The sequence below is a fragment of the Lissotriton vulgaris genome, chromosome 12 (assembly GCF_964263255.1).
Source record: "Lissotriton vulgaris chromosome 12, aLisVul1.2, whole genome shotgun sequence".
Taxonomy (NCBI): domain Eukaryota; kingdom Metazoa; phylum Chordata; class Amphibia; order Caudata; family Salamandridae; genus Lissotriton; species Lissotriton vulgaris.
The window spans coordinates 176289418-176305970 of record NC_141700.1 but is presented as its reverse complement, the minus strand read 5'-3'; the positions used below and the strand labels follow the sequence as shown (position 1 = coordinate 176305970).

The window sequence follows — 16553 nt, the reverse complement described above, 5'->3', positions numbered from 1 at the left end:
TTATGACCAGTATCACAGACTACAGAAGTTACAGAGAAAGAACGTGACATGTTTAGATATGAGAATCAGGGTGGTACTCAGAAAGGACAATTCCTAACTGTTTCTGTCACTTGTTTGTGTTACAGGTTACAAACGTTCTGGAAAATGGTCTATGTGGGGGAAGGAGGAAGGTTGGGGGGACAGTAGCACCTGACTGAATGGATTCAACACACACATCACAAAGAACAGGAGGATGTTTTCCAGTGTCACAAACAGAATTATTGCCTGTTGTATCTGAAACTGCTCAGAAGACACAAAAAAAGAATACTGAAAAAGCTCAAAAAAGTGCAAGAAATGGAATGTGTTATTCTTACTTTCAGGTTTTTTTTTTTTTTGCTAAGATACTGAATGCGGCGCAAACACACAAAAGCAAGCGACTGACAAGGTCACCAAACACAGTAGTGCAGTTAAAACCCTATAGCTTACTACAGTCAAAGTTTTCAATAACATTTCAGTCCCCTCAGGAGGACCATAGAAACAGTTGCATTAAGTTCATCAACTCGATTTTAGTAAGGCAGTGAGAACTATACTAGAAAAAGCAAGTAAGCAGCTCCCTCTGTGTCGCGTGGGTCCGTGCTGAGCCATGTGGTTTGATACTGTGCCGGCACCGCGTTGGCACAGATTCCTCAGGTGGGTGACGTCTTTTCCAGGCTGTGTGCCAACATGCCACTGTTTCAGCCTGAGGCAAGCTTGCAGGTCTCAGGCTTGAGTTAGAGAGAGGATTATTTCACTATCTGTTATATACACTGGTTTCAGTCTAGGAGTTCTAGCAAACTGCGTTAGGCAGAGCTGACACATTAAGGCCCTGGGGTTTACTCTGTGCTCCCAGATAGTGATGGGTGAAATGTCCAGTTTTCTTTTTCCACAAATGTCTTTTTTACTGGGCAGAAACTGCGATTCTCCTCCTGCGTCTCCTTAGAGGTAACATTTTCTTTAATTCCTACTCCAACGCTGCTGAAATACACTGACTTTTAAGTTTGATTGATTGGGGTTGGAAAGTTATTCTTTCACGATTATTGTAAATGGAAAACAACAACCTTGTCCTGACAAATAATACATTTAAAGGGCCAGCATTATATTCCACTGTAGCTAATTTGCAATAGAACATTTGCCATACTCACAAACCCACATATATTTCTATATATATATATGTACCATCTTCAATGTATATATACATATATATGTACCTATGTATATCTATATATATGTGAGTGTGTGTATATATGTATATATATATATATATATACACACACACACAAATACAAACACATATTTATACATATATAATGTACAGGCTTGCTAAAGCTGCATATATTGTGAAGAAGTTGCTGCATTTCGAAGAACCCACTCGGTAGAAAAGCCACAGTCTGCACAAATATAGAACACATTTGTTATTTGTTTTACAAAAACAAAGCAATATTTCTCTGAAACACTGTTTATCTTCATTAAAGACAGAGCACACAAAGTTTACATTCATAAGTATTAGTCCAAGCTACTTCTAAGAGCGTTATTGGGAAAGAAACTCCTGCACTGTGTCTGTAACACACGAACAAAATAATATAAATGAAAACGAAACGTGACTAGCGGAATCCTTCATTCAAGTACCTAAAGAAACCAAATCTTCTGTGATGCTATTAAATTCTCTCAGCCTGGGTCCTGCTACAGGGAAGGCTGGCTTTCTTCGCCAAACAGAGCCCTCCTGCTCGGCACCTGCCTCCTTCTGTAACTCACTTCACTACAAAAAAAAAACTGATTAACAGATTCTGCCTCGATTCAGCCAAATGTATTCTAAAAAAAGAACATTTCTCGACATATCTCCAAAGCTTGTCATTCTAGCCCATTGATTTGTTTGACCGTTTTTTAAAAGAATAAGAAAAGAACTGAAAATGCACAGCGCCAATCCCTCTCAGTCCAGGTCAGGAGTGACCCCAGCCCGTGGCCGTCTAAGATTTCTCCTTTAGTGCAGTTGCAACACCACTCGAATCGATTTTCTCTGCAATGACAGCTCCAGCCAGACTGGCACCAGGACAGTCTACCAACACATCTCATTACTATGCTAGGCAAATGACAGCAGCTGGTGTCATATTATAAAGGTGTTTTCAACAATGAAAACGCAGCCTTTCCATCTTCAAGCCAACATTAAATCATTGCCGTGCTATCGTTTTTCTGTTAAGAGCATTATTTTTGGACAAAGGCTACTTTAAAGTTTGAAAGGCCCTGCTTTTACAATAAATACCGACCTCCTCGCATTTTTAAATAGCTGTTCCGTTATCCCACCTGCGTTGCTTGGAAGTGTCTGTCGCCAGGTAACAGTTTTGCAGCCGTGCCTCGTGGGCGGGTGGGGGTGGTTTGCCTCAAATAGTCTCGGCATTACTGGGAATTCCAAACGTGTTCTTTGCCCGGAATGCCGTTAGCACACCCTTGCCCAAATGCATATCTTAAAAAAATCCTGTAAAATAATATTGCAATATACAGATTGATTTGTTCAGCTGCATTACTCTTGGGCACTGTTGCCCTCCTCTGTTAGCTCTAAAGAACTCCCAGGTTTCACAGACACAGGTTCCTCGGAGTTCGCAGAAGTGTCGGAGTCAACTCTGGAGCGCTTGAACCTGCGGTCTGGGTACTGGCTGTTGTCAAAAGGCATGCGGTGGACACACAGAACATGCGTCTTCAGGTTCCCCTTCTGAGAGGCACTGTATGGGCAATACCTGCACTGGAAAGGCCGGTGACCTGTGGGCAGAGAGACACGTGGTTAACTATTGTGGCTGTCCAGTTTACTGAGATCATTAGAGAATATATACTTATAAGAAAGCAGATTTTGCTACTGAGCGAAAACATTTATTATTATTAACAGTGGGATAACATATTTTCAGTTTATTACCACGTTAGAGTAAAATTGATATGAGAAACACCGTTTACTGTTCAAAATTCAAATTGCAATTACTTAACACTTGGAAACAACTCTCTTCATAGTCAGAGGGTCTCTTCAATGTGATTTTAACTTACATCACAAATATCATCATGGTTTTGGTTAAATAAGATAAAAAAACGAAAAAACTTAAAACAATTCAATGGCATAAACTGTACAGGGAGACGTGCAGAGTGTAATATGCTATTTTTTTTTACCCTTGTTGGGGGATTTGAGTGGCATAATTGGAGGCTTTGCCTCTCATGAGCCATGGCCCCTCTCAACACCACAATGGTAATAAATAGCATATTATACTGTATATATATATATATATATATATATATATATATATATATATATATATATATATATATATATATATATATATATATATATATATATATATATATATATATATATATATATTCTGTCCAATCAGGATGATTGTGATTTGTGCACTATTAACACTAAGAATACTAAGGAGGTTTCTAACACAATTCATTGGATTACCCCAGGGAAAGCGCTAGGGCTGGATAAGGTACTGGGAGATCTGTTAAAAACCAACAAGGACATCTAGGGACACTATTTTGCCCTGTGCTTTAACTGCATCTCGGAAGGATTGCCAATTCCCCCTACGTGGGTAGGGGCAGAGATTGTTCTGATTTGTAGGCAGGGCTGAAGGTCCCTTCCATCCAACTATTGGCCAATCAGCCTTACTGACAGCTTGCAGAAGCTCTTTAGCTGGATATTGTTGGACAGGCTGAACGAGTAGATTGAAAATGTGGGCTTGGTATTTCCCGTACAAGAAGGGTTCAGTGCTAGGACTAGTTGCACCGACCAAATATATTGATTGCAATTAATTTACTGGAAATTTGCTGTTTTAGGAAGTGGACATATCTATGTAGTTTTCGTTCACCTTAGATCGGCTTTTGACCTTGTACTGAGGGAGACCCTGTGGAAAACCTGAAGACCTAGGAGCTCCAAAATACCTTGTTCATGTCATCAGTAGGTTGCACCAGATGAACTACGAACAAGTTGGATGTGGCACCCTAGGGGGATTGACAGTGCCCATCCTAGTTACTCAGGGAGTGAGGCAAGGATGGGTCCTTGCTCCAACCTTGGATCCTAGTATATATGAACAACCTGGTGGCCCACCTGGAGCTGTGCAAGCAGGATGCCCTGAGTTTGGCCAACAGAAAGGTCCTGACGTTCCTGTGTGTGGACAACACCTTACTGGTCTCCAAATCTCCCATGGGCATAAAAAATCTGCTGGCCTAGTTTAGTGCCTTCTGTAGGCAAAGAGGGCTCGAGATCAATCTTAAAAAGACTAAGTATATGGTACTGAACCCTTGCCAAAAAACCCACCCACACCTGTCCATTGATCGTGTCCATTTGGGGAGAGTGAGTACTTTTGAAAATCTGGTGTACACTCCCACGGAGCACTTTGGCTGGTCTGCACAGATCCAGAAGAATACATTTAAGCTGGAGCTCTATACAGGAGGCAACCCGAGGTCTTTTCAGGGCTCTAGCTTTAGACCACTGTCTCTGTCCAAATGTAAAAGCACTTGGGCATTCGCTATATGAAGGAGAATTATGGGGGCATGAGAATGTCAATGATCAGGAGATGGTAAAGAACTGATTTGTACAATTTTTAACTAATGTTCCCTCTAGTACCCCACGTCTCCCTCTCCGGCTAGATCTTGGACATTGATCGATCGGACATAGAGCGGGTCAAAGAGCTTTGTTTTATTGGAAGACAGTCTGGGCCTCTGAAGACCCAGTGCCATATAGGATGGGATTGGAGGAGATCCTAAGTCACCCTGGGGCCAATAGGATTTCTTGGTTTGGGTTCATCAAATCTCGATTGATTGAGCAACTGTGGGCGAACCTTGAGATTACTTGTAGCATACCCAAGTCTGTCCTCAATGGGACCTATTGGAGGTATGTAGATGGAGGGCTGAATAGAAATGGGAGAGAGGGCCCTCTGGCTTTAGTTTTCTAGAGTTTAAAGATGTGTACTCCCTGGAAGAGTACATGGATGCCACTGAGTCCCCGATTGCAAAAATCCTGTATATCAGATTGGGTATTGGGACTTTGCTGCTTCATGCTGTTACTGCCAAATGGCCGCATCCCTCTATCAATCCTGATGTGACTTGCCCCTCCTGCCCTGAGTTAAAGGAGCCCATTGTCCATGTTCTGTTTTGTTTTGCCCACAATATCATATCCACAGGAGGAAAAGGATATTTCTGTTGTGCTGCAGCATGGGGATTAGAGACTATAGGTCAGATTTCAGGATTCTTAAATCCAACAGAGCACCTCCAATTGTTTTTGCGGTCTCTCATTTCCTGTTGTGCATGCAGAGACGTAGGCAGAGAAGGGTACAGATTTGAATGCTGTGCTGGCATAGTGTAGATACACAATGGCCATTTGGGGTAGCACCATACCGACAATGTTATTATTTCTGCAATCAAGTGGACACATCATCTAAGTTTTTCTCATTTCTAATCTGAGCCTGGACTTTTAGTATAATGTATTTTATGCATTGTTTAAAGAAATTATTCATGGGCAATGCTTACTTGCTGCTACCATGCTGCTATTTATGGATCATGTTTACAGGATTTTTTTGTCAATGGTTTTATTGATGGTTTTTAATGTCTTAGCATATTGATGTTTTGATTCACATGTGCTTTTATAGCATTAATTGCTACATAAAGATTTGATCGATTGATATGTAAATATTTTTGTGAAAAAGGTACACACACATACATATAACAAGGAACAATCCATATTCCTGGGTGCAAAATGAATATTGTTCTTAACATAATCCAGTTTTATAACGGCTGTCAATTGAAAAGTACAAGTATCAAAGAAACTACAACTGGTCAGATGCTCATGCAGCTAGACGTTCAACTTCGACCTCGACACTCTTTCCCCTCTTTTCATCATCATTTAGAGCTTTTGTACACTTTTACTATAAACCTACTGCAGGCCTATACAGAACGCTACCATACATGTCTACTATATAGTTCTTTCTACCATATTTACTATCAAGATAACTGTCAAATCTCTTTACCTAGAAACGACTCTGTTAGCCCATTATGTTTATTTCAATAGAACCCTTTATACCAAATACATTTTCTTTCACCTTTAAAATCCCCTCACCAAGTATATGCTCACTTTAAATACAATTGTATCTGATGCAACTCTAAACTAACATGGACATGTGCAATTTCCCACCCATAAAGCCAAGAAGATTTTAATCAGCCTAATCTCCTTGGGTGCCCACTTCTTCTCCAATTCTAACTAATACTGGGGAATCACACTTGCAACAACTTTGAAAAGTATAGCAGTGATTTAGAAAAGAGTTCCAGGAGAGTTTCCATGTTTCTCATTTGTTATCTTTGAATACTGTTTAATGTCACGGTCTCATATTCTTAAGAACAAGTGTGATTTAACTGGTTAATTCTTTTCTATACGGATATGATTGCATAGCACACATTAATTTTGTGTGGATGTACATGTACATTAGCAGCAGCTCAGTTAGTCATTCCCAGACTGGACTGTTGAACATTCACCAATGATGCAGTCATGTTATTCTGATTTGCCTAAATACTTGGAATATGAAGAGAATATGCATAGCCAATTGGATAGCTTTAAAGAAAGAAATTTCATGAATTATACTCAGATTTGAGAATTTATTTCTAAATCTCTCAATTAACACACAGGATAAATAGATGATTTGAGATCTGTTTTTGCTCTCTTATTATATATTATCCTTTCTCACTATTTCCTTTTTCATGTCTTTTGCATAAAATCTTCTAAACTATAAAAAAACATGTCGCAATTTTAGTGTGTACATAAATAAATGTATAGCAAATCAAAGTAACAAATTGGCGTAGTTAGGAATATTGGCACAAGACAAAGCTTTCACATTATTTTTAAATGTAATGACAAAGATGGTTTCTGCATAAAGTAATAATGTTAGCTCTGAAACTCAATTTAGCAATATAACTTAATCACATTGACATTCTCTTTAGACAGTTTAACTGGTTTTACAACATGTTGATTATTTTCTCCATCAACATTTCCAATATCTAGAATATTGGTCCATTATAGGAGTCTGTAATTAAAGTAAATTCCTAAGTATTGCATTAATCTGCCATTATTGCTGGATCCCATGCCTGTTCATAAACTCTTGACGTCAGATAGTTATCAATAAAAAGCTTAATGGGAAAATGTATCAAAGAGTTTATCAAAGCGCCTGGATATCCAATTGTGTGATTAGCTGTGCTTTATAAATCCTGATTGGCTGAGAGTTGTGTCACCCCTGCACCATGCAACGGGCGGAAGAGCAATGCAACTGTTAAGTAGATTTATTATGCCATGCAAGGCCACCTTAAGAGGCCCTGAGTGACTTGATAAATTTGGAGTAACTCAAATCAATGCGTTGCGCTACTCTGCCCCAGTGAGTCATTCCATGGGTGGAGCGTGGGTGTTCCCATGGATCCACTAATGGAATTTGGTACATTCCCAGATTTACCGTTAGTGGTAGCCCTGGGAATGCAATTTAATGCTACACCTTCCCAGGTGAGGCGTAATGAGGAGAAATATCTTTATGTCTCCTAGGTTTTTCCTCTTTCTGTGCATGCGCATTCTGCGCAACTCATAGAAAGAGGAAAATGCCTCAGGTGACTATTTTTGTGCATTAAGGTGTTCCCTCCAGCACAAAACAATCTTGCTTACGGTGCAGGCACCTTTTGCACCTGAGCAGTCATAGGGAAATGTTTGGGCAGGACTGCTAGATGGTGCATTGCAACTTTTTGTTGCATTTACATGGAATTTTGTTTTTATGAGATTAAAATGTTGGGGCTGCGTGGCCATCAAGCTCATTAAATAGAACCTATATCATAATACTGGTAGCACAAATATCACTCGACTCATTAGTGCAACAAGAATATTGTTTACAAAAACATCAACCCCATGCCCACTACCTGCTATATTTTAAGTACACTGGAAAATGTTCCTTAGGAATAGTGGGTGTCCTTATGAATCTGAAATCTAGCAGGGTGAAAGAGATTACTAGAGCTTGCATCAGATTACCAGATGTGTTAAAATATATTTGTCTAACTGGGCAACGGTCATTTCATCGATTTGACAACAATAGAGCCCCATACAATGCTTGGGTTACTGAGTGTCCCTTTGGTCTCTCCCCGAGGTGTTAAGAGCTTGACTGGTGACAGTGGATCTACTATTCAGCGCTTAAGAGAAGACGCTCAGAAAGAAGTGCAAAAAGTGGAAGATTTTCTAAATAGCAAAATTATTCAGTTGGAAGAAGATCTAAAAACTGCCCAAACAAATGTGGAAGCTGTCTCTGCATTACTAGAGAACGAGAAAATTCTAAGGATGCATTTGGAACAGAAAATGTCTGAAGTGCCACCTGCCGATGAGTTAAAAACTGACACTGCTTCAAGACTGATCGAAAAGAACAGAATAACGGAGCAGCCGAATCTAGCGCTGCAAAGTAATGGCGATCCACTGAAAGAAGATGCATTTGACGCAGCCTGTGATCACAGCTTCGTGGACCGTAAAATCAAAGAATTAACAGATATTTTATACAAAAAGGATAGTAAAATTGAGGCTCTTCAGATTGAACTAAAAACCAAAGCACAGGAACTTGTTGTTGAAAAAAAGAATAGTTTTAAACGAGATAAAACTATTCAAAGACTAACTCTGGCTTTAAAGACAAAAGAAAAAGAGGGTGTGGAAGATTATCAGACAATATTAATGGAAAAAGAAACCCTCATTGGAGAGCTACGTGATGATTGCCATGCAAAGGGAATTGAGAACCGCAAACTGCAGGCTGTCATAAAAAGGAAAGACCAGGAACTTCATTCTGTGCATAAAGACAAGGCACAATTGGAGAAGTATCTTGATGAGGTGCAGCAGCTGAAGAAAAAAAGATGACAAAACACTTAATGATCTTCGCAATCAGCTTGAGAAGTTGCATGGTGAAATGCTGGAAAAAGGAAATGCAGCTGAACAGCATTACAATGCTCTATTGAGTGACACTAACCAGAAACTAAAGAGCCAAGAGCAAATTATAAAGGAGCTAACAGAGGACCTCCACAAAAAGATCCACTCCTTCAGGTAGATCTTCGTAATCAGCTAGAGAAGTTGCATGGTGAAATGATCGAAAAAGAAAATGCAACTGCACAGCATTACAATACTCTGTTGAGTGAAACCAACCAGAAACTAAAGAACCAAGATCAGGTTATAAAACAACTGACTGAGGACCTCCACACTAAGGATCCACTCCTTCAGGAGACAGTGCATATGGTGTGAGATCATATATACTGACACCATACCTCAATCCATCAACCCGTAAGCAGCAAAACTACAACCATGCCCATATTTCAACTAGAAATGTAGTAGAGCGGACCTTTGGGGTCATGAAGTCTAGGTTCAGGATACTGCACAAAACCAGTGGTGCATTGCAATATCGCCCTGATGTATGCTGCAAAATAGTAGCGACATGTGCCATCCTGCACAACATTGCCACACGGAGAGGCTTGGAACTGGATGTAGATGACATTCTACCAAATATTGACAACCAGCCACAACAACCACATGCAAGAATGCGCGGACCAGATGCCGCTGAAGGAAGGCGAAGACGAGCAGAAATCACAGAGCATTATTTTTAAAAACAGCCTTTGAACTTTGAGGAGCTTCTTCTCCACCACACTGGCCTGGCACTCATCTTGTGAGAACATTGCCTGGCTTGCAGGACGTGACCTTCTCCTGTAAAATTGTTGCAGTCTGCTGCGTTGATTTACATTTTTTTTAACTTTACTTCCTACTGCTTGTTGCAAATGTGCATGTGTATTTATCTGTTCATCAGTATCAGAGTCTTGCAGTTGCTGAACCCTTTTATTTTTTTTATTTTTTTCAACTGTTGGTGATGATAAATTTTGAGTTTGGACTTGCATTTCCTCTATGTCTGTATTTACTGTGTTGTCCAAATCCATGCTTTCACTCTCTTTCAGAAAATCTACAAATGGAAAATATATGTATAGCTTACTTTTTTAAATGTATGTGATTTACCTTGAAATTTGAAAAAATTACATTTGTAATTCTAAATAAACATGTTGATTAAAAAGAAATTCATGTATTCTCAAAAAAAAAAAAAAAAAGAGGTGTTAAGTTTATTAGGGTAGCCTGTGAAATGATAGTATTACACATCTTCTTTCCTCATTCTAGTTTGCTTTTAAGAGGATGACCTGGGGGTGTCCTGAATGGGATTAACTCTGGCCCATATGTTCAATTGCCAAAATGCTGAGCTAAGTAATAAGGAAAGTGGATTTAATCTGATGTCCTTTGGCAGGGAAATGTGTCCTCAATTCGTTTTATTTTTGTTATCTCTTATATATTCAATAAACAGATTTTAAAATAAAAAATATATTTGGCTGCAAACTTCATTGAACTTTAATTGTGGAATGACTAGACTGGTGAAGAGTGATAAGGTATTCTTTGACATTGCTTAGGTTGTAGACATCATCTGTGAAAAAAGCCAAATTTGGTGCACTTGTCCAAATATATATTTTTCCCCAGCTTGCTCATGATATTTTTCCAAATAACATTAAACAGCTGTGATAATAATCAAAATTCTTAAATTGATGTGCAGGCCTCTCACTATTGGGAGACTCCCAAGACAAAGCAACAGAGTCCCATCTCAGGAATATTCATTAGGCAGTTCTGTGTCGGTTGTTGTAAGAAAGTTTTATTTACTACACATAACACGATGGGTGGTCACAGTAAAAGGCAATGATTTCATTTGGCTTTATCCTTGTTTCATATTACCATAAAATTCATCAAATGCATTTTTACATCCCCAACCCTTTGCCCGGTCCAATTGGTTCATGAATGTTTTCCTTAATGTGACGCCCTAATGTGAAGGGTATGCCTCGACATAGGCCCCATGCGAATATGTCACATGACGCAAACTGTTCCTCACCGAAACCAGCCTGGGGTTGTGTATGATCGCATCTGGAGGGACCTGGAGCGGTAGCTCAGGCATGACTCTTCACCTGTCTGAACTGGCATGATGAAGGAAAAACAATGGTGGGAAATGTGGCCACAGCAGTCAGCAGTGACTGTTACTTGATAACAATTACACCTTTCACCTACGTGATACCTCCCAACAGAAGGCACCTAGGCAACACCCTGTTTAGCTGCTGCATAGAAACAGCACCAATAGAAGTGCTTATATTGAGCCTGTGGTTCCCGGTGTTCGGCGCTGGCACTTAATTATCAATACTGGCACTTATGACACACTCCCACATGGGGGCATAGTCTGTCTAAGTTTAAAATCAGCATAACCACAGTTTATGGGTCAATATACAATACAAAAATAACTAGTACCTACCACCCAAGCCACTGGTGTCGCTTTGGGTGGCCTGGAATAGTCTGAATTGTCACCCTTGTAGTAAAGTGATGGCTGGTACTTTTGTTGGGTGAGTCGATTCTGCTGCTATGTCAATTGATAAAGTTTTTAGTTGCTGCTGAAACGTGCTTGGCATCGACTGTTCAATATGTACTATAATCAAATCACATGGCTCTTAGAGAAATCTTGAATGCATTTCTTCTGCTTATTTGCACTCTACCTACGGCCTCTTGGGGAATTTAGTGTCTATGCTGATCGAGTAAACAATTATAAATGTAAATAATGAAGGTATTATATTTGCAATGGAAATTACTGATGCACTTTTATAGCCTGTTTACACAAGGATTATTATGGTTTACCGCACATTTGCACTTTAATATGCAATGATCCGGCCCATGTAAATGTAAATGTATTTGAGCTTATATAGCGCACAGCTACCCGCAGTGGGTTTCCCGGTGCTTGCTTAGGGAACCCGTCCTGGTATTCCCCTGTGAGATAACCCCGGCAGGGTATCCACAAGGTGAAAGCCAGGCATCCCGCTGCGAGGGGCCGTTGTGGAGATTAAGCAAGCTATTGCCCAGAGTCGCAGAGTGTGAACCCGTGAGTCGAGAAGGCACCGGAGCGAGAATTATCAAGTCCGTGGAATTTTTAGCCCAAGACCCGCCGAGGCGGGGAATTGAACCCTGGTCCAGGGCCGATCTCAGCTTCCGGGTCTGCCGCCTCTAACCCCTGAGCCACACTTCTCCACATGTCCGAATTTCATTTGTATAATGAATGATAAAGTATCAGTTCTAATGCATAAATATGTATGTAAGTATAAACTGTCAAGGATATGTTGTCCCTGTTTTAAAAAGATGTTCTCAAATAGTTTTATTGTTATGGTATGGCCCGTACATACATGTGATAACGTTTTTTTTTATTTTTGTCCGATTACTAAGATGTTTTAATTGCAATCATTGTTGTTAATCAAGCAATAAAAACTTTGGGCCATATGAATGAACACTTTTTCCCACTGACACAAAATTAGTAAAACCCTTTGATACATCTGGCCCTTTATACATTCAGTCATACTTATGCTGGTACTATAAAATGGTAGCACTGACATGGGCAATGGGTGGGGCAAGCTGTAGTGGCCTCCTGAGAAGGGCCCTGATGGAGCAAGGTTTCACGTATACCGAAACTTGATTGTATTCAGCCCTCTCTAAATAACCTGTAATATATTAACCAATATGTTTTGTCAACTAATGATTGCATTACATGACATTTCTAGTATCTAGGGGAAGCTTTCCTATGTACTTTTTCTAACATTAACGCAAGTGTATTAATATGGCCGCCGAAAAGACGGGAACTGTACTACGCATGCGTCTGCCACACTCACCTGGTGTGACGTATCTCTGCTGTGGAGGGAATTTCCCGCTTCTGCGCACTAGTGCCAGAAATGGCCGCTTTAAGTAACACATGCTAATGCTTATGCTGCAGCTTGTACTAAGCTTGTTCGTTTTGCTTAACTATTAATGCGAAAGATAAAATAAAGTAATGGGGTTAGAGTAGAAATAAGTGGTCTACAGTGCATTCATTTATTTTTATATTCTAATATGTTTCTTTTTGACTTTGCTTCTAGCTCGTACTTTGGGCCTGAATACTGTCACATCCTCCATCTTGGACGATGCCGCGCACGCGTACTCTGACTCTGAAATTGCTGAAGCATTGGCAATGAACAGTAGCCAGCACTCTTCTTACCCACAATGTTCCTGGGAACCTGCTCATCTGACCTCTAGAGAGGAAGCTAAAGACTACATTGTATTCTAAATGTATACCAATACTGTTGAGTGGAATAAAAGTGCATGGGAAAATAAATTATGGGCGGTAACCGGAATCAACTGAAACCAATAATGAAATTACCTCATTTCAGTATGGTGTGATGACCTTTCCTCGTCTTTCCAACCAATCACTGAAGGGAAACACATAGATTTGCAACATTTAGGAGTAGTACATTGCCCTCAAAATGGTATAACTAAGGTAGGTTTAGATAGATAAATTGTCTGACTTTTCCGAATAGCTGACCTGTCACTGACCCAAAGCACTCAATAGGCGATCGAGAGCAGAGGTGCTGGCAAAGCACTCTGTCAGAAGAATCGATTACCCAATCGGGATACTAATTGGCTTCCTAGACAGAGGGGTGTGACGCTGGCGTTGCACTTAGCTGAGGTCACCTGTCCTGATCTGCACTTGTCTTGTTCCGTGGGTACCTCATTAGTCGGGAGCCTGGTCCTGGTCTTGTTTATTTGCCCCAGCCCGTGGCCAGGATTGGTCATTGCACCATTCCAGGTAAATGTAATCTATGTGGTATGTCCTTGTGCTATTTCCCTTTCTCACCCTTCCCAGGTACCAATGCCTAAAGATGTTACTGTGATTTCTTACAAACTTTATGTCCTACTGGTTATATACTTGCTTGTAAAATTTATGGTCACAAGATTGTGGCCCTTTCATTTGACTCAGAAAATCTCTCATAGATAAAGGTTTTAAAACTTTCCCTAGTCTGTGGTTATTATAAGAAAGTAAATGTGTTTAAATATTGCCTGTTTATTCTAACTCCCTTATTTGATCCCTAGGACTTATAGCAAAGGCGACAAGGATTAGTAAGTCATGGTGTACAGGTATAAGTCCTAAACGGACCTCTAGGCACTGATAGGGTGACTAAATTAGTAATTAGTTAGGCAGGACTGCTAGTTCAAAGTGTGAATGTTATATGGGCCCAGGTGAGTATGGTAACTTGAGCTAGTAGGTCCCTGCGCACTCTATCAGCCCCGATACTTGTTTTTTTACAAATTAAACACTGATAGTCATCAATTTTCCCACAATCCCCTGCGTTCGTCCCGGGAAACATCATTTACTACGAAGGCATCCCCACGCATAACGTTTACCACGGTACACTTACCACGCAAACGTTTTTTCAACGTGGGTGCCTTCCACGACCGTCTTGACCACGAAAGTACGTTCAGCGTGGGTTGGGGGGAGACGTGGTATTCCGTCCAGTCGTGCTGGGGGGGCTGGGGGAGGGTTGGGAGGGGGGCTAGGGGGGCTGGGGGGGGTCTCCCCCCCAAAAAATAACAACAATTAAGGAGCGAGTTAGATAAATAAAAAAAACGCTCTGTGGTATTAATGAAGTAAAAGGAATGACCCTCCCCCAAAGACGTGCAGTGTACGTAAAAAAAACAGTCCTTTTTTTATTTTAGAAGACGTGTTTTGACGCTTGTTTCCATGGTAGATGGAAGTAAGGGGCTGCTGGAGAAAGACGTGCAGGTAAGACGTTTCTACCGTGGTACAATCCTTCGTTGTAAATTCCAGCGTGGTAAAGCCACTTGCGATGTAAAATTCGCGTGGTAATGCCATGCGTGGAACTTGTAATCGTTGAAAAATCATATATTCGTTCGTCCCTTACTCTCGACCTGCACAGTTAGCTTGTACTGTGGCACACACACATTCTAATTCTAAAGTTTATCATACAATAGGTACAATATCCTGAAGCCTGGATAAGAAATGGTAATTCGGATATAAACATTTCAGGAGGTGCCCTTAGGAGGATGTCGCTGACGCTGCTGTTGTCACACAGAAACCTTCCTTTCATGAAGTCACAAAGGAGCAACGTCTTTCCTATTTCTCTATTCTGTAAATGGCTCGGGAAAATGAAAGGTGTCAGGCTGCGCGTTTCTCTCGCTGGCAGGATCCAGAAAGTATTGCTGTGGAATGACAGATGTCGGCAACCAGCTGCAGTGAAGCATGTGAAACTTCCAGTCTCAGCCACTTATTTCAGGGAGATCACGTAAACCCAAACAAATGTGCAGTTCCTTTCCTCAGAAAACAGAATGCTGCAGCAAGGTTTGGTTGCCAATAACAATCTTTTCTATGTTTTTAAAGCATAAAAGTGTGATTTTATTGACAGACTTGTTGCATTTGTATTCATTTTACAACCTTCCATAATAGGACACTCTCAAGCTAGTTTTGAATTGTGCACCTCACATCTCAAAACTTCGATATCATAAATGTGTCTCAACTTCTAAGCAATAAATTAACAGCAAATGTTCCTTTGGTATTTTTTTGTTTCTCTTTTTAACTTCCATCTTGGTATAGAGCCCCATTTTGAGGGAACGGGAAACATTGGTCGCACAAACCGCCCTGGGAGCTGCTGTTACCACAAGGCATCTTTTTTCATAATTTATTTTTTTATGTCAGTCTGCTTCATAGTTTTACACCCTACATTCTCATATAAAACGTCCCAACGGTCTTGCTGACTAATATTACAAAGTACTCCCCATTTCACTATTTTTTCAATGCAACCTGCATTAGATATTACTTGGAGGATCCTTTTTTAAAAACAACTTGTGACGAATCGCAATTGTACTAGGAACTGTTGTTTAAAATTAGCTGCAGGTTTTGGCTTGAAATCACTGATTGCAACTGATTTTATTCATAGTAGGGCACTCGGTATAAGGCTAGTAGTGTATTCTTAACACACATGTAAGCATTTTATTTGAACAATGTTTATCAAAACTTTCTGAAAAAAATATTAGGTACCTGATTGGACTGAGGAACCAAAAGAAGCCCTGGCAAAAATGCTCAAACCAGCCCGCTCCCTTCGTCTCCTCACTCTATCTCTCTCTTTCCATCCATCCATTCTCTCTAGGTTCTTCTCTCCTCTCTCTTTTGCTTCTCTGATCACTTTTTCTCTGAACCTCAGTGGCTGCTCCTCCGCTAAGCGGGATGAGCATCGCCCCATTGCTTCAACGGCAAGCTGAATACAAAAAATAAACGTTTGTCATTATCATTTTGTTTTCGGTATTCAGCTTGCAGCTGAAGCCGGCAGAGCGGGCTGGGCTCCCTGTGTCACAGGGGTAGGAGTGGTGGCAGCACCTAAAGTGCGCATGATGGTTCAGCCAATCCAGGATGCGCACTCTGCATGTTCTCCACCCAGGCTGCATTACAGTCTGATTGGAGAGCATGCACAACCTGCCAGACCCTGTCTGAGCGCCGAACCATGGCACTTAAGACCAATCACAATGCTGCTGTAAGGCAGCGTCTGATTGGTCAGGGGATTCTGGGAGGCTGTGTGCATCCTGCCGATTGCAGACAGGCAGACGGAGGAAGAAGAGGCGGCGGCTGGCAGCA

At 40.7% G+C, this 16553-nt stretch overlaps 1 protein-coding gene across 2 annotated transcripts in view; it reads right to left on the bottom strand.

Annotated features, from left to right (window-relative positions):
- Positions 1-1302: 1302 nt before the first annotated feature.
- Positions 1303-16553, bottom strand: part of ZNF536 (zinc finger protein 536) — a 1127234-nt gene continuing 1111983 nt past the window's right edge. For both annotated transcript variants that reach the window (XM_086947709.1, XM_086947710.1), the window contains one exon: positions 1303-2769. In XM_086947709.1, the coding sequence (XP_086803835.1) occupies positions 2534-2769 (236 nt within the window). In that variant the 3' untranslated portion in view covers positions 1303-2533. The remainder of the gene's footprint in view (positions 2770-16553) is intronic.